The sequence below is a fragment of the Lissotriton helveticus genome, chromosome 3_1 (genome assembly GCF_964261635.1).
Source record: "Lissotriton helveticus chromosome 3_1, aLisHel1.1, whole genome shotgun sequence".
NCBI classification, from domain to species: Eukaryota; Metazoa; Chordata; class Amphibia; order Caudata; family Salamandridae; genus Lissotriton; species Lissotriton helveticus.
In genome coordinates, this window is record NC_136061.1 from 375,485,529 (window position 1) to 375,510,588 (window position 25,060).

The 25,060-nt window shown below is 49.0% G+C and overlaps 1 protein-coding gene across 1 annotated transcript in view; it reads right to left on the reverse strand.

Annotated features, from left to right (window-relative positions):
- SUPT6H (SPT6 homolog, histone chaperone and transcription elongation factor) overlaps nt 1–25,060 on the reverse strand; it is a 1,180,384-nt gene that overhangs the window by 1,039,648 nt on the left and 115,676 nt on the right. Inside the window, exon 5 of the mRNA XM_078680107.1 lies at nt 5,222–5,411. Within this exon, the coding sequence (XP_078536233.1) occupies nt 5,222–5,411 (190 nt within the window). The remainder of the gene's footprint in view (nt 1–5,221; nt 5,412–25,060) is intronic.

The window sequence follows — 25,060 nt, forward strand, 5'->3', positions numbered from 1 at the left end:
TGCTCACATGACCAACTGGATCATCTCCATGGGCGATCTCAGGTGATATGAATTTTATTTAAAAATCATTATTGTTTAGCACACCAGCAGTAGCATTTATTAACAAGGTCCTGAAGAAGCAGACAGGGATCATTTGACCCTATCACACTGCAGAAACATGTCGACCTCTTAACATCTAAGTAGTCATTTGTTATACTACTTTGCACTGTTTTTATTTCTTTGGGTGTGGGTAGGATCCCATTAAAAGTTTTTTTTCCACTCCCACAACCCAATATTAAATTATTCACTTAGTTCCTTTGAACTTGACACATTTTCTTTGCACTGCCAGTCATTTACCACCTGATACCATCTTCCCACCATCATATTTTAGTATCCTCATAAAAGATTGGGCTACAATCTACCTAATCTACAGTGGACATGTTTCCACTTCCTTCGGGTGAAGTATCCCAAATGATGTAGGGCGGAACAGGATGGGTATCTGATGGGAATACACTTTTTTCACTACGAATACCATGGATTCTTAGATTGTATCCCAATTAATGTACAGTTTCTTAGTTAGCTTCCAGTAACTTTGACCCATTGTCTGTGTATAGTTTTTGTATTGCAAGTATATTTCCTCCTGCATGCGTTGGAGCCCAGGCTCTACTGTTTTGGATGAGACTGTGCATCTTGCAATGGAGAATGATTTTAGCTTCGACTAAACCTTTGACGGCAAGCCTTTTGATGCCGATCCTTTCCATTCCGAGGCTTTCAATGCCAAGGGTCTTGCATCGATGGGAGATTATGACGTGGAGCTGGAGTGCTGTTTCAGCACCAACACTCTAGGGTCCGAAGTTTGGCTGGTTCAGATGGTGAGGGAGTCTGTTCGAGAGCGTGTGTCTTCTACTGCTTTTCTTCCACCAAGCGTGGCCGAGCAGATCAGACATAGCTGCTCGGTGCCCACCATGGCAATCGGGTAGTGGTGTCCCAAGTAAAGATTTTGCTCGGACCAAAATTCTTGGAATGGGATGTTGGTAGAGGTGTTGGGGCCGGGATCAAGAGGACAGGCACTGTACTCACAGTTTCTCCTGGGGTGATGTGCTACAATTGGAGCTCGGAGCCTAAACTGTATCCAGACAATAAAGAGCCCTCATATGCTGTTGACACCTGGGTGTTTGCCGCCTCCATGGTCTTTGGTTCCAAAAAGGTCAGACGTGTCTTCAGCGCTGCAGGGGGCATCTCGAGTTGTCGAGCTCGATCACGCAGCATCTTCTTGGACCAAAAGGATTTGCAGGCCTCGCAGGTGGCTTTCAGATCGTCCGGAGAGAGGCACAAGTTACACACCCTCATGCAGATCAGTGTGTGGGTACTTGGCGTGGCATCGAGCACAGAATCTGAATGGCGTTCGTTTCATAATCAGGTGGACAGAGTGTGGAAGAAACGTGGAAGATAAAGTCTGCCCCGAAAGGCGAAGGTCCGCTGCAGTATGTTCAAGTCATCCCAATGAAGTTGCCTCAATGGACAGACGAGGAAGACTGAAAAGAATCACGTTCGAAAATAATACAGGCGATAAGGCATGGTAGGGTCAGACGAAGATGACAACCGGAGCAGAGGATTACACATCCAAGCCAGACGGTGGATGAAAACAATCTAACAATGGAGTTGATGGCCATGCCCATAATCAGCAAGAGAAGGAGCCATCTAGCTCATGACTCAGAAGACTTTCTTTGCAGAGAAACAACTTGCACTCTTAGGAGCCCAAAACTAGATGGCAGAATTATGCTAGGCATGTGTATCTACAGCCACGAATGTCTCAAACAATATTATAAATAGATCTTCAAAAAAAAATTAATAAGTAGAAATATTGTGTGAATATTCTCTCTACAATCAAACATTCAAATGTATGTTTGTGTGGGGCCAAAAATTTATTTTTTATACAATTACATGCTGCCCAAAAGCATATTATATATTTTTGGGATGTTTGTTACCACAGGCACTTGGTGCTATTTAAAGCGTGTAGGAGAGTGGGGTCTGCTTCCTATGGTTACCCCCACTTTGTGCTGTGTTTCACTGGTTTTTCGACTTTAGTCTGGCTAATCAGGACCACAGCCTAGCTTTTCTCTCTCTAAATTGATGTCATGTACTTTAGGTACATACCAGATTGGTTACTGAGTTACCTTGTGAGCCCCTAGTATATGGTACCTTAGGTACTAAGGGCATAGGTACCCCAGAGCCTAAAGCATGTATTATGCCACTCCTGGGAAGCCTTCCAAAATGGCACCACAGGTCTGCACTTGCAGCCTGAGTAAGGTGGTGTAAGCACCCCTTACTTAGATATCTAACTAAAAAAACACACACACACACACACACACACACACACACACACACACACACACACACATGGCAGGCCTTGACAAACCTGAAGGCAGAGTGCTTGTTTTTGTGTGAGAGGGTGCCCTAGCATGAGTTGAGCCCCTCTGCAGCTTTCGGAAACCCTTCCTTATAGCTGTTCTATGATACAGCCATACCATATACTCCTAAGTGCATTATAACCTCGCGGTAAACGCTAACATTGGTTTGACTGCATCAAAACAGGTCGTGTTTGGTGTCAAACACTTTGGGATCCTACCCCCTCCTCCCCCCCCACCACCAGTTCTGGCGGAGGGGGTAGAATTCCACCCTTCTAGAGGGAGACGGGAGACGATATGTACACACTGGTACACCGGTAAATGTTTTAAAGAGCCTCAGCATCACAAAATGGATGCTGCAGCCACAGACACGAGTCTGACCTCCTGCTGCTGGACGAAACTCTGGCAGGGTAGGCCTGGACAATAGGTTTCCTGTCCAGGGAGGTGCCAGCACCTCCTCCCCAGACAGGCTTTAGTGTATTGGGGCAGGGAGGGTTGCATTCAGTGAATGCTTTTCACACACTGTCTGGGGCACACAAGGTGCTCCATGCATTTCCCAGTTCAAACCGGTTGCTGGGGCACTCAGCCCCAGCTCTGGCGAGAAACTGGACAAAGGGGAAGGGGTGTAACCACCCCCTCCCCAGGTCCTCCCATTGGTGGGACCCTAGAGTTAGCCCAACCCCTAAACTTGGTAGAAGTATAGGAACCCAGTCCCTAGTACTTTAGATTACCCTGGACGAAACTCTGAAGACGAAATCTTGGACCTTCGACATTCCATATCGACTGGAAGACGGAAGAAATCTCCCTTGAGGTCAAGGAGTGACCTCCCTGTTCAAACAGGCACCAAAGACGTGGGACTGGAACTCCTGGACAACCTGCAATTTTGCAACTGCACCTACTTCCCGAAGTTTCCTGAAGTTGTGCATTGGGGTATTTGAAGCCCCTGCCCGAGCAACTTTTGCACCGAAGTTCAGAGGCCTACACTCCACGAGTGTTCCATGGTCCTGCTTTCTTCACCGCAGCTCATGGCTCCTTCGCGATCCCTAATCCGTTGGCTAGTGGGTCCCCACGAAGGACAATCCTTTGTTTCTTGAGCTTTCCTGGATGCTCCAGATGTGCTCTGACTCTCCTCCAAAGGGTGAGTCCCTCAGACCTTGCTGGTCTCTGCACCGAAGCCAATCTAGTCATCTTGCGTGGGTTGCTGATGCCAAGGCTTGTTAGGTCCAATTCGGATTCCGACGCTGCAGAACAACTCGACATCCTTCGTGGGACAGCTTGAATCCAGCTCCTGGTCGTCGTCAACGCCTTCTGGTACTCGTGGCTGAAGAGTCGAGCTTCACCTACTTCACCTTAAAGCACCCAACATCGGCTGGCATCTTCCTGTCGCCATCCTGGTCACTGGCTAGTGACCCAGACTCTGTCCCCTCAGCTTTCAGGTTCTTCAGATCTCCGATTAACCCTTGGATCCATCCGGACACTTTGCTCCTGGTCGCCTGCAGCACTTCTTTGCAGCTCTCCATAGGAATCGACGACGAAACCAGACATCAAAAGACACCTATGCACCCGGCTTCCCTGGGTGAGGTAACACGAGTACTTCGGTGCTCCCGTGGGTCTTGACTCTCGAAGTGTCTAGTACTGAACGGGTTCCCTCGCGTTCCACTCCTTAGTGTCCTAAATCTTCAACTTTGTAACTTAAACTTTCTCCATAGAAGTCAATGGTGATTTGTGGATGTGTTTAGACACTGCACGCGTCCCCCGTGGGTCTCCTGCGTCTCTACCATGGGTGGTTCCTGGTTGCCCTAGCGGATCTACAGGCCCTAGGCCTCACTTCTATTACTCACGTGGTTCTTATACCACTATTTTAGTATATGGTTTGTGAGGCCCTAGGGCAAAACCTATACTGTGCTAGTTTACTGAGTGCTATTCAAGTCCTTGTATTGTACTTTGGCCTCTAGCCTCAAAGAGACTAGAGGGGTTGTGTTTAGAATAAACACGGATATTTTATATATATACCTTGTGTGGTGTACTTTCATTTGATTATTCAAGAGATTATAGACTGGTGAAACAAGCTGTTTTACATTCCTTCAAGGCTTAGCCTGAAGGCTGCTCTCCACAGCTACCACTAGGATAGCTTTCTATAAAGGTGGTCTTAAACCTACCATCAATAAGGGTCGTTTGGACTGGTGAAAGGTGCCCACTAGAATAGTGGACATCATATGCCAGGCCAACTTCTCAGAAAGGATGCACCCTATTTTGTTGTTTCAACTTGACAGTCATAACACATCTGACGAGCAAAGCACTGTCACACGGTCTACAGCACCCTATATAATAGCGTCGGTGTTTGAAATGTTTTTAGATTAGTTTAAACGGACTGAAATTCCTGAACTAATTTTGGATGTAAACAAAAGCTGAAACATGGAGCACCTGTTGACCTCACAAGGGGAAAAATCATTAAGGGCAGTTCAGCAAAGCTTTTCCACCATGTGCAGAGGTCTTGCCTATGTCAAATAGCAGTATGTATGCATACCAATAGTGCCAAATTTGCTGTGACACGACCAGATAAGTAAAAAACTTAGCATTACGCCAAACACTTCCCAAAAATGACAAATTGCAAGCGCACATACTCTCAAAAGAACAAAAAAACTAGTCTGCACGAAATCACTGAAGAAGGTTTGAGCCCAGAAATGTGGTAGTTCTTCACCCTAAGAATGCTATCACATTTCCATTACACATTAAGCATTTTCTTGTTTAACCACTTCTCACCTCTTCCAAACACTTACGACCCCTTTTTTACCTAATGAGACTGCAGATTAGATTTCATGCAAATAACTTACCAGACTCCTCATCCTCTTCCTCCTCCTCTGCAACAGTAATGGTGGGCTCCGGGGGTTCAGGTGCCTCTTCACCTTCTCCGTCCTGGAAGATTTCGTCTGCAATAGCCTCCTTGTCATGCTCCTCTCCAAGATCCTCTTCCTCCTCATCTTCATCATCTGACATTTTCCTTACACGACGAAATTTCTGTTGCTGTATGAAAAATTGGATAACTGTCAGTCCCTTCAACCATTAAATAGTTATTCTAATGCAGATGGAGGTTTGTACATGTAGTCACTCCTCAGATGAAACCCCTATGTTTTCCAAAACACAGAAAGTCTAGTGTCTCCCTGTACTTTATACATTTATATTACAACACAGTTATTACTTCCAAAACACCAGCACACAGAGGATTAAAAGACAAGGCAGTCCTAGAAACAATTAGTTAGGATTCCCCCTGGATAACAAGTTGCACAAAATAGCTATTGTAAAGAAATGGGTTCTGCCATCAAATAAGTTTGGATTATTTTTTTGGGCCCCCTGATATGTGACCTTTTTACTATGGGTGAACCTTACCCATTACTCAGTAAACTCGTGGTGAATTAACGGAGCATATTTGCCGAGAGTATCCGCCTTTTGAGATAAGGTGGCTGTGACACGGCAAAGCGAAGGCGCACTTAGCTGGTTAAAAGTGAACACATGTGCACACATGTTAGGGCTGCGGGTTGTAGACTCCTATCCTGCACAGTCTGGTAACTTCCAACAGGTAGCCTGGTGCAGGGGGGACTCTGAAGGATCGGAAACCGACTAGGGTAGGCCTCATAATGTTAGTGTATACTCACAGGGAGAGTCTGTGTGGTTTACTTCTGGTCTACAGTGATGCCCCATTATACACCTATGTGGAACACTGCTTTAGAGTGCAGAGTTACTTCTCTGTTACCTATAGAGACCATTGACATATTGAATTAGGGTGTAACCAGTGCGGGGAAAATCAATTCTGCAAGTTCAAGAAAATATCTGTACAGCTTATGGGTCATTCAGGAGTGTCCTATTTCTCTGGCTCAGCTTAAATCAGAGCCCAGCCTTTCGTCACCCTGCTCTGCCCAGTTAATTACATTTCTCTCCAGAAGCAAGAACAAAGGCCATTGTTGTGGGGTTCAAGAAATCAGCTGTCACACTGTATCAGGAATGGGCCTGCCCAAGCCCACCAAACAAAGAAAGGAGCCCAGACTTCTGGAGCCAACACAGCAGGGGACTCCCTTTCAAGATTATTATGAGACCAGCACTGACAGTGATGTCAGCGAGAGGCAGAGTAGAGGCCCATGGAGCAGATGGAGTGGTTTCTGTCCTGTAACTCCAGTTCTGTAGTAGGGGCATCTCTGTTATAGTCATAATCTAGTGAATAGTCCCTCCCATGTGCGTGGACCCCGGAGCAATCAAAAATAATCTCTTACGGTGTTGAAAAATGCAGAACTGCACAGACACTTAAGAGAGAATTAAAGACTGATAATGCAGCCTTTATCCACAGGCTACACTGTCCAGTACTTCAACTAGAAATTCCACCAAAAATCCACTAACAGCAAAGCCTGTCCAGATTTTCCCTTGCTCTAACAGCAAAAACCCCTCTGGAATGATAGAGAGGAAGACATGGACAGACAAGCCCCATAGGCTGCCATTATGTGGCTCAGAACAGGATACTGTGCCTTTAAGAGAACTTTCCAGAACTTCACAGTATCCCAGAATGCACTGCAGGTCCCTTTTACTTTCAGTTCTTTTTGAAGGCGTAACACGCCAGACCTGTAGCATTCCTTACATGAATATCTTTCTCCACCAGGGAGGAGGGCGGGCGCTTATGACTATAACAGAGATACCCCTACTACAGAACTGGAGTTACAGGACAGAAGCTACTCCTTCTGTAGTAGAGGTTGTCTGTGTATAGTCATAATCTAGTGAATAGAACAGCAAGCCCATCCCCACACCAAAGCGGCGGTGGAGAAAAGAGAAATAACACCACTATTGTGCGAACATATTTCGCAGCGAAGCCTGCCCAACCTGAGCGTCTGTCCTGGCATCAGTGTCCAGGCAGTAATGCTTAACAAAGGTATGGACCGACTTCCAAGTGGCCGCCTTGCAGATCTCTACAATTGAAACATTACGGAGCAAAGCAGTCGTGGCAGCTTTGCCCCTGGTGGAATGAGCCCTAGGTTTACCCCCTAAGGTCTTACCAGCTTTTTGGTAACACAATTGTATACAGGACACAATCCACCTAGAGATGGACTGTTAAGAGGTAGCAAGACCCGTCCTGACTGATCCATAATTGATGAACAATTGGTCTGACCTACGAATATCCTTGGTTTTATCCAGATAAAATTTCAACACCCTCCTGACATCCAGGGAATGCAGGGACCTTTCCGGTGGAGAGGAAGGATTCTGAAAAAACGTAGGTAAAGTTATGGTCTGGTTAACATGAAAGTCAGATATAACTTTAGGAAGAAATTTAGGGTGAGTACTGTGAGCAGTTGGCCTGATATGCAGTGCTCACTATTCTAGTGATCACTATGTATCAGTCCAAACAACCCTTATTGATGATTGGTTGTAAGTCAACCTTATAGACCAGCTATCCTAGTAGCATGGATAAGAGCAGTCTAAGGCTAAGACTCTAGAGGGCGTGTTAAGCCAGCTGTTTTACCATCACATTACCCCTTGAACACCAAGTGAAAGGACACCACACAAGTTGTTATGAAAATAAACAGATATTTATTAATAACAAGACTACCCTGAACTCTTTATGAGTGAGGGAGCTAAGCACATAACAAAACTCTTACGAAAATACTTTAAGTCGCACAATTTACACAAATGCCCTAGGGGCACGAAAAACCATATACACAGTAAGTGGAATGCGAACTTGCTAGCAGGTAAGTAATACTTTTCTAGACTCAGGAATCGCTAGGCCTACAATTCTAAACACTGGGATTAGATGCAGGAGGCCTGTGGACGTCGTGTGCAGAGTGGGAACTCTCACGCGTAAGGCGGGAAAAAGTCTATGGAGGCTAGCAGTTGCAAAGTTACTGTTCTCGGGCGAACCGGACTAGGTGGGTCGAAAACGGGGGTGGATCCGAACACTTAGGGTGTTGGACTATGCTGGAGCACCGGAGTACTCAGTTTACCTAGCCCAGGGGCTGTGGCTGCATAGGGTTGAAGTTGCGTCGGAAACCCTCGTTGAAGATCCAGGAGCCTGAAGAAAGAGTTGCTGGCAGGCGGCCAGTGAAGAAAGTTCGGAGTGATCCAAGCCTGGATCAGGGAAGAAGAAACCTGTAAGCAGAGGGGACCAAGTTCTGAATCACTAGCCAGTGATTTGAGTGGGCACCGGACGAAGTCACCTCAGCCAGGTGAGTGGGCGCTGCTGGGCTCTGCAGTCTCTCGGACCAGGAGGCGTTGTCGGCGACCAGGATGGAGGTGCGAGCTGTCCCACGAAGGTTCTTGCTGTCGACGTCGCTGGACCCAGGATTGGGCAACAAGTCTTGGCAAATGCAAGGCCCACGCGGTGGACCTAAAATGGCGTCTTGAGTGGACCAGGAGGGTCCAGGGTGCTCCTCTTTTGGAGGGGAGCAAGGGCTAGTCTGGAGCAACCAGACCAGCAGTAGTTGTCGTCGTGGAGCGTCGTGAGAGGGCCACTAGCCAACGGGCAAGCGACCTGGACAACTCGGTTGGCAGCAAAGAGCAGAAGGGCCCCACGCAGATCTTGTGGATGCAGGGGGGCTGAACTTCGGTGCTGGAGCTGCTCAGGGTCGGGGCTTCTCTTACCCCAAAGCACTCAGTCGAGGGTCACTCGGGAGTCGTGCTGGACAAGCGTCGTGCAGTTCTGAAGATGGCCGGTCCCCCGAGGTCTCGTCACACCCACGGATCACAGCTGGGCTGATGATGTAGGTTGAGGTCAGAGGTGCCAGGGAAGCCGGTTCTCGTCGTGCTGGAGCAGTCTTGATCCGAAGGAGAGACTGGCAACAAACCGCGATGCTTGGTTGGTGCCTGCTGCTGCAGGGTGACTACTCCTTAGTCACAAGGGAGAATCTTGGGAAGAGTCTTGAGTTCCTTTCGTGGAAAGTAGTTTCAGGATTCAAAGATGATCTGATTTGGAAGGGGGCCAGTTCCTACCTTTATCCTGCAAAAAGGGGCTGGCACGCGACTAAGTCCTGCCCTATGGGTGGGACCAGGAGGGGGGTGGTTACACCCCTCTCCTTTGGCGGGCTTTCCCCAGGCCAGGGGCTGGAGTGCCCCTGGAACTGGTTCCAGCCGGCCTATGCACAGTGAGCACCGGGGTGCCACTTGCAGTCACCTTCCTCTAAAGCCCTGCCTACCTAGAATACACAAAATCCTGTCTGGGACGGTGCTGGCACCGCCCCTGGCAGGAAACCCTTTGTCCTTGCCTCCTGGGCTGGGAGGACTCCCAGCAGCAGGAGGGCAGACTTGTGTCTCGGTGGCAGCATCCATTTTGTGGAGCTAAGGCTCTGTCTAACTTTAACCGGGGTTATAGGTTACATACATGTCGTGTCCCTCTAGAAGGGTGGAATGCTAACCCCGTCGCCAGAATTGGCGAGGGGTTAGTATTCCAATTCGTATGACACCTTACTCGACATGTTTTGATAAAGCGATACCAGAGTTGGCACATAACCGCGAGGATTATAATGCACTTAAGAGTATATGGTATGCGATATCATGGAAACGGCTAAGGGATAGATCCCGGAAGCCGCAGACAGGCTCAGCTCATGCCAGAGCACTATCTCACACGATTCCAAGCACTCTGCCTTCAGGATTGTTAAGGCCTGCCATAGGAGTGACTGATAGGAGATCTGTGTGTCCATGTTTAGGGTTAGATATAGGTATACTATATCTAAAGCAAAGGGTGATTACACCACCTTGCCCCAGCTGTCGTGCAGCCAGTTGTGTCAGATTTGGATGGCCAGCCAGGGGTGGCATAATACATGCTGCAGCCCCTGGTAGGCCCTGGGTACACCTATGCCCTGGGTACCTAAGGTACACTGTACAGGGACTGATAAGGTGACTCAGTATCCAATTAGATATGTACCTAGGGTACATGGAATCCATTTTACAGAGAGAGCAGTAGGCCTGGGGTCCTGAATAGCAGGGCCCCAGGTCAACTAAGTCAGAAAACCAGCAAAACACCAGGCAAAAAGTTGGGGGCAACCATAGTCAGGGATCTACCTTCCTACAAGTACGCATAACAACCTTAGCAGCATGAAATACAGTATAAGGTTCTTAACACAACGCCTGAATTTCACTCACCCTGCGGGCCGATGTAATGGCCACGAGGAACGCCGCCTTCCAGGACAGGTGCTGCAACGAAGCCTTATGAATAGTTTCAAAAGCTCCTTCATCAATCTGGACAGCACCACATTCAATTCCCATGAAGGCGAAAGAAGCCGGACAGGAGGGAACACTTTCTTCAAGGCTTCCAGAAAATCTTTGATCACAGGGATCTGAAAGAAGGAAGTCTGTGAAGGGCATTTCCTGTAGGTAGTCAATGCAGCCAGATGAACCTTAATGGAATGGACTTTAAGGCCAGACTGCACCAGATGTAGAAGATATGGAAGGATGACATCTTCCTTACATGTCGTCGGGTCATAGTTCTTGGACTTGCACCAGATGCAAAACCTCTTCCACTTGTAAGCATAAGAAGTCCTAGTGGAAGGTCGCTTAGCCTCCTTCAGTATGTCCATGCAATCTTCTGGTAGATTCAGATGTCCATATTGCACTGTCTCAGGAGCCATGCCGCCAAACTCAAAGACGAGAGGTTGGGGTGCAACATCTGCCCCCCGAACTTCGTGAGAAGGTCCGGCCTGCACGGCAACCGTATGTGAGGAAGGAGAGACCGGTGTAGCAGGTCCATGAACCACCACTGTCTGGGCCATTCCGGGGCAATCAGGATCATCCGCGCCCTGGATGTGGGACAGTTTGATAAGCACCGCCGGACTCTGGGGAATGGGTGGAAAAGCGTACAGAAAGCTGTTCGACCAGTTGATCCATAACGCATTCCCCAGCGTCCCCGGCTGGTAGTACCTGGAGGCGAAGTCTCGGCATTTGCTGTTTTCGGCGGTGGCGAACAGATCTACGTCTGGTGTCCCCCACCTTGCGAATACTTCTCCTAGTACTTCGTCGTTTATGACCCATTCGTGGTTTTCCTGAATCAGTATGCTCAGTGCGTCTGCCTGAACATTCTGCACACCTGGTAGATGAGTGGCCGTTATCGTCAGTTCTCTGGCCAGAAGACAGTGCCAGATCGCCTGCGCCTCCTGCGACAGAGTGCGCGATCTCGACCCCCCCCAGCTTGTTGAGGTAATACATCGTGGTCGTATTGTCCGTCTGCACAAGCAAAGAGTTGGTCCGGAAGGACGGATGAAAGGCCTTCAGTGCCAAGAGAACAGCTCTGAGTTCCAGGAAATTGATGTGGTACGTGGACTCCGTCTGGGACCACGTCCCTAGAATCTGTAGGTCTCCGGAGTGCGCCCCCCCAGCCGTGGAGAGACGCATCTGTCACGATAGTCTGCGTGGGAATGTCCTTGTGGAAGGGAACCCCTCTCAGGAGATTCTCCGCCGAACACCACCACTTCAGAGACTGAAGAGCATGCAGAGACAGTCGTATCCTGTCGTCCCAAGACCCTTTCCTCTGATCCCACTGATCCCCCAAGCACTCCTGCAATGGTCTCATGTGCAGCCGTGCGTGTGGCGTGAGGAAGATACAAGAGGCCATCGATCTCAGTAGAGAAGACACCGTCCTCACTGTTGTAGATGGAGTGGTCATAAGAGCCTGAGCCTTCTGAAGGAGTGATAATCGTCGCTCCTCCGAAGGAGACACGCTTGCTGACAGCGTATTGATGGAGGCTCCAAATTACTGGATGTACTGGACCGGCATCGGGACAGACTTGGACATGTTGATGTGCATCCCCAGCTTGTTCAAGAGAACGCACGTCTTCTGGAAGTGTGCTTGAGCTTCCGAGAAGGAGGAAGCCTTGATCAACCAATCGTCCAGGTACAGGTAGACAGACACCTTGTTCTTCCTTAGGTGTGCAGCTACCACTGCCATGCACTTCGAGATGGTTCTGGGCGCAGACTTCAGTCCGAATGGCAGTACTGTGTACTGATAATGATTGGCGCCGACTTGGAATCGCAGGAACCTTCTGTGTTTGTGTGCAATGGGCACATGGAAGTATGCATCCTGTAGGTCTATGGCACACAGCCAGTCTCCCCGTTGCAGCTGAGGATAAATCTGATGCAACAACAGCATGCGAAACTTCTCTTTGCGAATCCACTTGTTTGCTTGTCGCAAATCCAGAATGGGCCTGAACTCGTTCTTGTCCTTTTTGCAAACCAGGAAGAACCGGGAGTACAGACCTCTTCCTCTTTGAGACAGAGGTAAGTCTTCTTTCGCCCTTTTCCTTAACAGGATATCAGCCTCCGCCTGGAGCTCGCGCAGCTGAAACTGCGAGCTGACCGGAGGAATTGATGGAGGCGGGCTGGTGAACCGAAGACTGTATCCATTGCAAACAATATTCAGCACCCACTTGTCCTGAGTAATTTTTCTTCACTCTGCCAGAAAAAAATCGAACGCTTCCCCCCACCGGAGCGGGTAACGGATGTAGGGGAAGTAACAGCTCAGGGTCGAGACCCGGCCGCGCCCTTGTTCGCTGTAGAGGACTGCTGACCTCCTCTACCCTTCTGGCGCTTCTGGAAGGACCTCCGGAACTGCTGCTGGTGTTGCTGCTGCTGTCCCGAAGCCTGTCCTCGCCCCCTGCCCTGCGCCTCAAACCGTCTCTGGAACGGGCGGTAGGCTTTCTTTTCTTTGGGCTTCTCCAAGCCCACAGCCGTCAGAGTCTTGGCCTCCGCCTTCATGCGGGCCATCTCATCATCTGCATGTTTCCCGAACAGGGTCTCCCCCGAGAAGGGCAGATTAGCCACTCGCTGCTGGGCCTCCGGCTTGAGCGATGTGAGCCTGAGCCAGGTATGGCGTCGCTGGTTGATCCCATGACAATACCCATGGGCCACCAAAAGAGAGCCATCAGCGGCCGCGCTGATGACCTGGTTCGAGACCAGCATCCCTTCCTTCTGGATCTCCAGGAAGTCCTCCCTCCTATCTCGTGGCAGGAGTTCCGCGAACTGCTGGAGGGATTCCCACAGGGCACGATCATAACGCCCTAGCAGAGCTGCATCGCTAGCAGCCTTCATGGACGTAGAGGCCGTCCCACAGGCCTTCCTGCCATTCGAGTCGATCCATCGGCTCTCCTTATCCGGAGGCACGGTAGAAGACGGAGAGGTAGAGTGCTGTTTTCTGGCCGCCGTCACTATAACGGAGTCCGGAACAGGGTCAATCCTCAGAAAAGCCGGGTCGGAATCCAGAGCCCTGTACTTCTTAAGAAGACGGGACGGAGCGGCTTTCGTCGTTGCAGGCGTAAGGAACAGCTCCTCCGTTGGCTCTACCAAGCCTGGCCCGAGCGGTAGTAGAGGGCGAGACAAATGCTTCTTGTGAAGTGTCTCAAAGATCACGGACGTCGTAGGTGTTGGAGCCGTCACCGTGATTCCCAATTTCGCTGCACCCCTCAGGAGAACATCCTGGAACGTGCTGATGTCATCCACGGGAGACACCCTCATCCCCGGGGAGTCTGACTAGGTTGGGGAGTAGGACCTGGTTCTGGAAGAGTCCGTGCAGGACCGTGATCCGCGCCTCCTATGGCGCCGTCTCGACCTCGTAGAGGATCTGTGACGACTGCGCGACCTCCCTCTCCGTCCAGGCGGGAGCGCGACTTCCTTGGCTTTGGTCGCCCTGCCGGTTCCACCGGGGCGGGAGACTTTGGCTTGGATCGGGCCCTCGGCCGAGGGGTCCCATTCGGAGGAGTCGGATACCTGGGCAGGGACATCGACCTCGGAGGAAGCGGGGGAAGCTTGTCCACCGGCAGCTGAGGTTGAGGCTGCGGCTGAGGCTGCGGCCTAGGTGGTAGAGGTGGAAGAAGAGGCAGGGTAGGATCCGCAGAGGAAGAACTCTCGGTAAAGGAGGAGGAGGAGGAGGCGTTACTGTCCTCGGCCTCGGAGGGGTATACACAACGGAGTACACCGAGCCCGGTGACCCGCCCTCCTTATCAGGTTGGGATGTGGGAGAGTCTCTCCTAGGCACTTGACGCCTGCCAGACTGACTCCTGGAGCCCAAACTCTTTCTGCGCCGTCCCTGCGTCGAAGAACGGCGACCCGACGGCGAGCGTCGGCCCCTCGACGTCGAGCTGCGCTTTCCTCGACGGCGAACGCCTGCTCGACGGCGACCTCCGTCGCCTCTACGGCCTCCTGTGCCTCGACAGCGATCTCTTGTGCCTCGACGGCGATCGCCCCCTCGAGGCAGAGGATCCCCTCGACGACGACCTTCTCCTCTTCGCCAACGGCGAACGACGGTATCGCCTCGACGGCGAGCGCCAACGCCGGGCTACCTCTCGACGTCGAGTCCTCAACGACGACGCCGACTAGGACGACGCGAAATAGTCACCGGTGATCTCGACGGCAGTCTGTTCAGATCCCTCGACGTCGAACGTCGACGCCGCTTCGACCCAGAGCCCTGGGGAGATGGGGAACAGACTGTAGTCATCCCTCTCGACGCCGTCGGTGCAATCGATGCCGACGGAGAATGGGGACGCTTGCTGCACTTCCTGCCTCCGGGGGGCCCCCCAGAGGCCTCAGCACTGGCAGATGAAGCCTGCCCAGACCCACCTCGTGCTTGCAGTCTTCTCTCCTCCATGCCTTGGAGCCTGATCTTCTTTCTGTCTCTCAGGGTCCTGGTGGTAAATCCCTGGCAAATCTCACTCCTGTGGGGAGTGAGAGGAGGGAAGGCAGAGGATACACACTTCGTGTGGGTCAGTCTTGGCCTTCTTCCTGTAACACTCCGGGCATTTGTCAGATAATGCAGGCATATTTGACAAAAAGACTGCCCCAAAAGCACACCAATGAAGAAATAACCAAATTACTTCGAAAGAAGCACCAAAAATCACTTGAAAGTGAGAAAAATCACAAAACAAATCCCAAAAGGGAGAGCTCAATGCTTCAGGGTCCTGCTAGCAGGAGCCGGAAAAAAGAACTGAAAGTAAAAGGGACCTGCAGTGCATTCTGGGATACTGTGAAGTTCTGGAAAGTTCTCTTAAAGGCACAGTATCCTGTTCTGAGCCACATAATGGCAGCCTATGGGGCTTGTCTGTCCATGTCTTCCTCTCTATCATTCCAGAGGGGTTTTTGCTGTTAAAGCAAGGGAAAATTTGGACAGGCTTTGCTGTTTGTGGATTTTTGGTGGAATTTCTAGTTGAAGTACTGGACAGTGTAGCCTGTGGATATAGGCTGCATTATCTGTCTTTAATTTCTCTCTTAAGTGTCTGTGCAGTTCTGCATTTTTCGACACCTGAAGAGATTATTTTTGATTGCTCCGGGGTCCACGCACATGGGCGGGACTATTCACTAGATTATGACTAAACACAGAGATCCCCTACTACAGAAGTGACTAGTGACTCCTGGGTGACGCCATTACTTAATGTCCCAGAGGGTGTGCAGGAAGTTTGGGGCAAGAGGTGATGTAGCACCCCTGGATAGGCCAGTGGTAACTTGCTTCTGGAACATTCCGCCCCCACTTAAAAGGTCTTGTGCAAGGAGGAGAGCTCTCTCATAGTTGTGACTTTCTGCTGGACACTGGGAATGGAGACGGCAGCTATGAACAACTGGCAGAAGGAACCACCTGATATCCTTCTGGATACTTGCCCCCAGAACCAGTGAGGCACTCCTCAGTACCTTGGAACCTGGTCCCCTTACACACCTTAGGAAAAGATAGGGCTTCTTTGCCAAGGAGGAGAAAAGCTACATAGGAAACACAGGAGAAAGGCCGATGCAGGGAGCCAGTAAAACCAGCTCCCTGCAATGTTTGTCACCTTAGCGGCCAGGAGGCTCGCCACCAGGAGCAAAATGAGCCCAAGATGGAGCAAAACTACCCATCAAACCTGAGATATGAGCTACGGTTAGATATTGTGGGATCAAAATGTGATGCGCTGTAAGGGCTCTTTTTATATTTGCGTTTCCAATGGTTAAAAGTATATAAAAAGTGCACAGGCCCATGGGAAGTTCATTTTGTATATGCTTTATTGAAACAATAATATTGACAGGGACTACTGATCAAAGTGCACATGCTTAAATGAAGGAGTTACTTACCTTCGGTAACGATGTATCTGGGAGACACACAGTCTAGCAGCAGATTCCTTAACTTAGAATATTCCCCAGGCACCAGACTTGAGCCGCAAAAAACTTTTTTCCCCCCAGCAGAACCTCTGCACACTGGGGGTCGGCGGCGTCCGACTCCATCCTGACGTCGTCCACAGAAGTGACGTCAATGGAGCCATATGAGGTCCCCCGCCACCCCCGGCGTGCTGACGTCAATTTTCTACTGTGAACCTTTTCCGCGCCACAACACGGACCCACAACAAAAACTGAGAGTATAGGAACAGTGTGCCATAAAAGAGCAAAACCCCTCAAAACAACAATGATAAGAAACATAGAAAGGTCAATAACACCACCATATTAAAATAATACAGAACATTTGAAGGGACTGAAGGGAGCGAATAAAGCACCCGTCTCAGAAAAAGTCCCACCAAAGCGTAGAGCTGTGCCCCCTAAGAGGCAACCGCAGTAGAAATGAATGGCATGAAAAACAAAGCGCAGTTTGTAACCACAGGATGGAACTGTGTGAAAGACAGTTTGTAATCACAGAAGGTAACTGCAAAGGAAAACCAGACTGGAACAACATGACTCACGGCAAGTGACCCGAAAGGGGTAACATAGAATGTGCAATATACCCACCACACTGAAATATGAACTGAAGCGTAGTCAAACAGAACCTCAACTGAATCACCTGCAGCATAGACAAAGAGACCCCAAAGCAATGGGGAGAAACAGCCAAGGGCGGAGGGTGGGCAGAACACGAGAATCTCCACGTCGGAAGAACCCGGGTGGAGGAGCATTGAACAGCACACAACCCAGCTGCCGAACAACGAGAATGGGCGGAGAGTCAATGTACCAAAAGAGAATAACACACCCTGCCCTGGAGGAAGGTGAACTAGAGGACACTTCAGAAAGACCAAGGCGACCAGTAAGGATGCAAGGAGGAAAAACTCCACCTGGAAAGGTCCTCGCAGAAGGGGGGAGGATGGGCGGGCGTTAAGGGATCTGCGGCTAGTCGGTCTCTACCAGATACATCTTAACCGAAGGTAAGTAACTTGTTCATCTGATAGAGACATCTAGCCGCAGATTCCTTAACTTAGAAGAGATACTGAAGCTATACCCCATTGGAGGAGGGTCTGAGACCAAAACCCACCAAGTTCCCAAAGGAAGTAGGCTGTCAAGAACAGTGACAAACCAGGTGGGGACAGCAATGTCAGCGTGGCCAATGCCAGCGGAGCGAACACCAGACCATGAAGTTCAGGGCGGAGCATGAGCAATGGAAGCAAGGTACAACAATCCGTCAGAAAACGGCACGAGTCCACTGTCGGACAGACAGGGACGAAACAAAGTCACAAAACCAGAAAGGCTAGTGCACAATGGCAGAATGCCATAACTTCTACGAAAAAAGCGAAACTGAGGATAGAATCCCAGGATCCGTAAGAGACAAAGTCCCATCGAAGGGACGTAAACAGTATGACAGATTCAGAACACATAATGTGAGTGGCACAACAACAGGTGCCAACAAATGACAGGTCAGGGGGCAGAAGACATCGTGCAGAGACATACTAAATAAGACTACCAGGAGATACGCAAATGTGAATTACTAGAATACACGGAAGAGACAAAGTGTACCGTGAGAACTACACAATGCACAGCGCAATGATGACATGGGAAGACAGCACAGCACCAGAAAGTCAACCGTACCCACGGGTTCAATACCCAAAGGCAATCAGCAAACTGGGGAGAAAGTGAGAGAGAGTGAGTGAGAGAGAGTGAGAGAGAGTGAGAGAGAGTGAGAGAGAGTGAGAGAGAGTGAGAGAGAGTGAGAGAGAGTGAGAGAGAGTGAGAGAGAGTGAGAGAGAGTGAGAGAGAGAGTGAGAGAGAGTGAGAGAGAGTGAGAGAGAGTGAGAGAGAGTGAGAGAGAGTGAGAGAGAGTGAGAGAGAGTGAGAGAGAGTGAGAGAGAGTGAGAGAGAGTGAGAGAGAGTGAGAGAGAGTGAGAGAGAGTGAGAGAGAGTGAGAGAGAGTGAGAGAGAGTGAGAGAGAGTGAGAGAGAGTGAGAGAGAGAGAGTGAGAGAGAGTGAGAGAGAGAGAGAGAGAGTGAGATAGTGTGAGATAGTGTGAGAGAGAGTGAGATAGTGTGAGAGAGAGTGTGAGTGTGAGAGAGTGAGAGAGTGAGAGAGCGAGAGAGAGCGCGTGTGTACACGTTCAGAGGACATAGAAATGTATAAAAAAGAGAAACCCAAGAGAAAACTCAAAGAGTACCCCCAGAGAATAGAAAGTCACCAGGAGGTACCAACGGCACATATGCATACAAGTGCATGCACAACCCATGTAACCACAACCCCCTATCGGGAAGGAGAGACCTAGCCACCGTTATACAGGTGGGAATATGGACTACCACACTAAGAAAGAAGAAGGAGTAGGAGTCAGTAACACTCAAGCATAGAATATCTGAAAAAGTATATATCTAGAGACAAGATGATGCCAGAGAGCATCTGGAATCACAATAAGTCTGTTGAAAATCCCACCAGAGGCCAGGAGGAGAAAACCTGAGCCGTGTGCGATAACGACCAGAAAACCTGAGCCCCTGCCGGGAACCGGCAGAGGGAAGCAAAGGGCACAAGGTAAAATGTCCGCCCTGGCGGAAACTCTACTGCCCATAGGCAAATCCCAGACAGGATGTGCTCAAGCCTTTCCCAACACCAGACAAGAAAACAGGAAGAGAACGCAGCCAAGATAGCGGCTCAAGGAACACTACGGGTCCTCCGTGATAGTACACACACCCAGTGTGGACCCACCTGTGGTGCCCGCCCAGAACTCAGAAAAAGGAGCCAAATGCAAGGCAGGAGGACGTGAAACCCCATGGGGCAAGCCGAAAGCAGAACCCCAACAACACACCGGAGCAGACAGCGTCCACAGACGCATGAGAGTGCAACGGAACAATCAAAGGCAGCGATACAGAAGCTCCAGGCGAGAGGCCACTCCAGTCCGTGGGCCTCAGCAGAGGAGGCGTTCCACAACTGAAGAAGTATGGAATAAAGGGAGATGCCCAAAGCATAACCCACAGGAAAAATCCCCAGAGCGGCAGATTTTAAATATCAATGGGAACTCCATGGGAGCCTCTGAAACTTCCTGGCAAGAAAGTACCAGCTACATAATAGTAAACGAATACCCCACATATGGTATGTCACATCCCCAAAAAAAGCAAGGGGCACCCTTGAGACAAGCTCATAGGCCAAAAAGAACTATATGAACAAATGGCCCAGCTGTTCATATGTTCACAGATGTGGAACTCGCTTCCGCTCTCACTTCGGGGGGCTACTAGTCTTTTTGACTTTAGGAGAGGTCTTAAAACCTGGTTGTTCACCCAGTAGGCCTCCCAGTAGTTCCTTTTTTTTTACTTGTTTGCTCTGTACTCTCTTTTTACTGTGTTATGTTATTGTGAATCAGTTCTCCTTACCTAAAGCGCCGGGACACTCTTTTTGAGTAACCGTTGCGCTATACAAAAGAATAAATAACATAACATAACATAACATAGCTGTACCAAAGCAAGGAAAAACACGGCTAAACAGCCAGAGGGCCCGTCTGGGAAATCATGTCTTGAACCCAGAAACTAGACTCAAAGCAGTGACAATGCTGCAGATGAAAACACCACCATAGAGGACTAAAATCAAGGAAATCCAGAAAGGAGGCGCCAGACCGCCGAGTTGAAATGATCAAACAGATGGTTCCAGTCAAAGGGCAGATCCCAGAGACGCTCCCGAACATTCTCGAGGAAACCACCATCACGTAGCCACACATGGCGATGCACAGCAACTGATCTGGCCATAGCACGAACCACGGAGTCAGTGGTGTCCAAGGCCGACCTGACTGAATACTGCCCGAGGAGGGAGAGGGAGAGGGAGAGGGAGAGGGAGAGGGAGAGGGAGAGGGAGAAGGAGAAGGAGAAGATCATACAACGACCCGCCAAAAGGCAACAAGGGCTCCATATCCACCGTGCCCTAGTGGAGAAGGTCCAACAAAGGATCCGAAGACAAGGAGACAGAGGGCAGCTGCATCTGCAAGATATCCACAGCTCTGCGAACCACAAACTTCACGCTAGCCTCTGAGGCCATCTGAGGTGGAGACAGCAAGTCATCCGTGGGGGACGGCTGCAGTCTAATCCGTCCACCCAAAGTTAGAGGCCCTGCAGAAAAATGAGCCGGCCAGTGTCCCATGGCCCCTGCTCCGTGGGGCATGGAAAAAAACCCTGTGGCTGGAGAACCCACTGGGGTCACGTCCTCCACCAGCAGAGTAACGGGCATCGACTGATGGAGAGACTGCTTCGGATCGACTTCGACGATCTTCTAAGAGGTCTTGCCCACCTGGTGTCGCATCGACCTCCACCAGGGCAGGAGCCTGCGGGGAGTAACGAAGTTGACTGAGTCAAGCTCCGCGCTTCAGCCGCATCCAGAGACGACGCAGGGAGCCCCGCAGGGCTGTGTGAAGACGCATCAGGAGGGCTAGACGTCACAGTGGGATGTACCCCCGGGCAGTGTCCCGACATCGCAGCGACCCCGGAACGGAGTCAAGGCACTCGGTCAGCACAGAGGGCGAACCCACTGGCGAACTCCCAACCGGAGTCCCTACCCCCACTGTGGGACCCGAAGGCACATCAGGGATAGGGGGTGACCCAAATATGGCCTGCAGAGCCATGGAGTAGGCCTCCATCTGGGTCCACGTCGCCCCGGCACCAGGGATGGGTGGGTAGGCGGTGCCTGAGGGCCCGGGTCCAGTGAAGACCGGGAGCAGCAGACCCCGACGTCACACGTGTGAGAGGTCGACTGCCTCCATGACTTTTGCCGGTGCTTACCTGAGGCAGACAAACTGCGTCCTCGGAAACGACTCCAGGACCTGCCCTGAACAGGACCCTCAGCGTAGGAGGAAGAACTGCGCCGGACGGAACCTTCTGCTGGAGATAGAGGTCGGCATCACGAGGATTTTGACCGTCTCACTTGACGGAATTGTGGTGCTCGCTCAAGCACCACATACTGATTTCGTGTGGATCTGTCACTGACATCTGCCGCGAACAGGACGCACACGACTTGGAAGTCCGCATGCATCGGCACACTGTTCCGGGCGCGGAAAGGCATTTTGAAGACTTAAAAACAAAACAGGCCAGAGGAAATGCTTCTCCCGGATCCGCGTTGGGAGGCAGAAAAGAAGAAAACTGACATCAGCAGCACACTGGGGGGGTGGAGGAAGGGGGGGAAATTATATGGCTCCATTGACATCACTTCAGTGGACGATGTCAGGACGGAGTCGGATGACGGCGCCCCACTCCGCCCCCCCGGAATTTTTTTTGGATCCAGGCTGACCAGTCTGACGCCTGGGAAATATTCTACGTTAAGGAACCTGCGGTTAGATGTCTGTATCAGGTAGTATTAATGAGTACATTCACAGAAGGTTGTTTTTGATTATTGCATTTACTCCGAAAATTATGATGTTTTGACATGTGCTTTGTTTTTAATCTTTGACCAAGTCAGTATACTTACCTGATGCGGTTGTATAAACCTATAATGGGTCAGAGTTGATTACGCAATGTTCGAGGTATTTACACCAGCTTTATGTAAATTTAAAGTTAAGTGTGAAAGTGAGCATAAGTGTGTAAGTGTGCGAGTGTGTGTAAGTGTAAAAGTGTGTGTGAGTGCGAATGTGTAAGTGCATGTAAGTGTGCGTTAGTGTGCAAAAGTGCGTAAGTGTGCGTGTTAGAGAAAGTGTGTGTGAGTGTGCGTGTGAGAGAAAGTGTGCGCGTGTGTGAGAAAGTGTGCGCGTGTGTGAGAAAGTGTGCGCGTGTGTGAGAAAGTGTTGATACGGTCTTCATGGATTTTGTTCCTCTTTTTGATTCAGATCTTATTTTAAACAGATCAGCACTTATCAAGTGTTTCCAAGATATCGAAAGTCTAAAACTAATTCAAACCTCCAACTTGGACTTGGTAACACTTATGAATTCTGCTATGGGGAAAACAGCCAGAGTTAAGTTTCACTCTAAATTGGTATTAAATCACATCCTACACTGGGCAGAGGAATTACATATTAGGGGGATAGATGTTGCCCCTTTCTTCAAGGAGGAACAGGGTAACAAATCGTCCACTAATTTGTTATCCATTCATGGAGTTAAGTCGTTCACTTCAGACTGGTCTTCAGCTAAGACCAAGGATTTAAAAATTCATGTAGCAAATAATGAACGTCAAGTACTGTACAAAAATCCTCCTCCTCCTAAACCAGTTTTGATGAATGATTTATCTAAATGGAGTTGGTTGCCAGGTGTCCTCTCGAGTAAATCCACTTCTTCCCTCAAACCTCAGTTAAATTTTTAACATTGATTTGAAGATTATTTCTTGGAACATTGCGGGTTTGAAGAACAGTCCAGATAAAATGTTATTCTTACAATCCTTAGCAGCTGACATTATTTGCCTTCAGGAGACTTGGGTGGATGGTAAACTGTTGATGGAAAAAGACTACTTCGTTTTAGATGGTAGTGCACTCCCTTCCAGGAGAGGCCATGCGAAGGGCGGAATAGCATGTTTACTCTCCAATAAGATTAATTGGAATTTTCCCACTTCCTAGACCCGAATAAATTGTTCCAGGCAATAACTCTGAAAAATCTGGTTAAAGACGGTTTAAATAAATCGTTGGTTTTGATAAATACCTATATTCCCCCTGATACTTGCTTCAATGTTGGCCTAATATCGCTTTTTTCTTTTATTTCTAAACTTATGGATGTTCCTTCCCCTCCTTATGTATTGTTATTAGGTGATTTTAACTGTAAAATTTCTAATGGTGCTCTTGATTTATTCAGGAACAAGTATAAGGAAGAATATCTCCATATCCCACAAGCGCAATTCCCGGCGAATATTAGGTCCAACAAAAGAGGAAAATTACTTTTGGAAGGTCTCTCTAAGGTGGATTGTTTAGTAATAAATGGTAGGCTTCCATCTGACACCCCTGCCGCTTTTACTCATAAATCAAAAAATGGAGAATCGATTATTGATTATGTGGTGTCTGTTACCTCCTTTTTTCCATTTATGAAGGATGTACTGGTTGTCGACTCTGTATTAAGTGATCACAAGGTATTGTCCCTTACAGTCGATCTTAAACCTCCCCTGTCGGACTCTTGGTATATTGATTCTAACTTAGTGAGTTTTGGAGCTAAGTCAGGGAAATGCTTTTGGAATTGTGGGGTCATTAAGAGTCTACTGAGCCTTTTGGTATCCACTGTGGAGATTTTGTCCCAATAGAACGGGAGGGAACTTTTGGGTTTTTCAGATTTCTTGGTTCTAGTAACCTCAATTGCTAGGAAAGGTACTCCTATTAAAAAACCTTCAGTCTTTCCCGAACCACTTCGACAATTAAACATTGAAATAAATAAATTGATAAGGGGACAATATTTACTATTTGACAAAGATCGTCATCATAAATTGGTCCTATTAAAAAGAAGGAGATCGAGGTTGAGGGCTAGATTAAAAAGAGACAAGGATGATTCTCTATGGATCAAACTCCGGGAATCCTCACATAAGGGCCATGCCAGGACTTTCTGGTCTTTAATTGCCGAAGGTTGTGGCTCTAGATCCCGTCCCACGCCAATCCCTATTGAAGAGCAGATTTGGGTTCAATATATCAAGCTATTGTATAGCAGTAATGGCTTACAACCGGATAATGATCCTTTGTATGAGGATCATCTCCCCTATGATCCCCCGTCCGAAAAGGATATTGAATTAGCTATTAGGGGCATGCGCTCTTTGGGCGCGATGGGTCCAGATGAGATTCCGATTTCTGCTCTAAAACAGCATTGCGAACTATGGAGTAAAATGCTCTATCCAGTGTTCAAGTTTTGTTTTATTAGCGGTACTGTTCCTACATCTTGGAAAGGGAGCATACTAGTTCTTCTTTTCAAGAAGGGAGCTAGGGATCTCCCCCAGAACTATCGCCAAATTGCACTTTTAGACGCTATTGGTAAGGTTTTTGCTAGATGTCTCCTTAATCTAATTAATGATTGGGTGTCTCTGGCTAAAATCTTACCCTATGAACAAACTTGCTTAAGGAAGAGGCATGGTACCCTTGATAATTTGACCGCACTTCAAGTTTTAACAGAGAAATATGTCAAGGTTCGTGGAGGGCGAGTTTATGGCGCCTTTATCGATTTCTCCACAGCCTTTGATAAAGTGGATAGATCAGTACTGTGGGGAAATCTATTCGATTTGGGGATGCCATCCTTTCTCATTAGATTGGTTTGTGCTTTGCATACGGATACCTGGTGTAGAGTGTTGCTAGGGGGGGAAAGAGGTCTGTCTAAAATTATTGCTACATCCAATGGGTTAGGGTTAAAGCAAGGTTGCCTGTTAGCTCCTTTGCTGTTCTCTTTATATGTAGCTGATTTACCCCAGGCTCTTTCTGCGAGTACCGGTATTGCTCCGAATTTGGGGGGTTCTCCAATTATATGTCTTATGTATGCTGACGATATTTTAATTCTTGATTTAACGCCTAAAGGGTTGAACAATCGACTGCATGCATTACATAAATATGCAGGAAAGCATCACTTGATAATAAACATTGCAAAAAGCAAAGTGATGTGTCT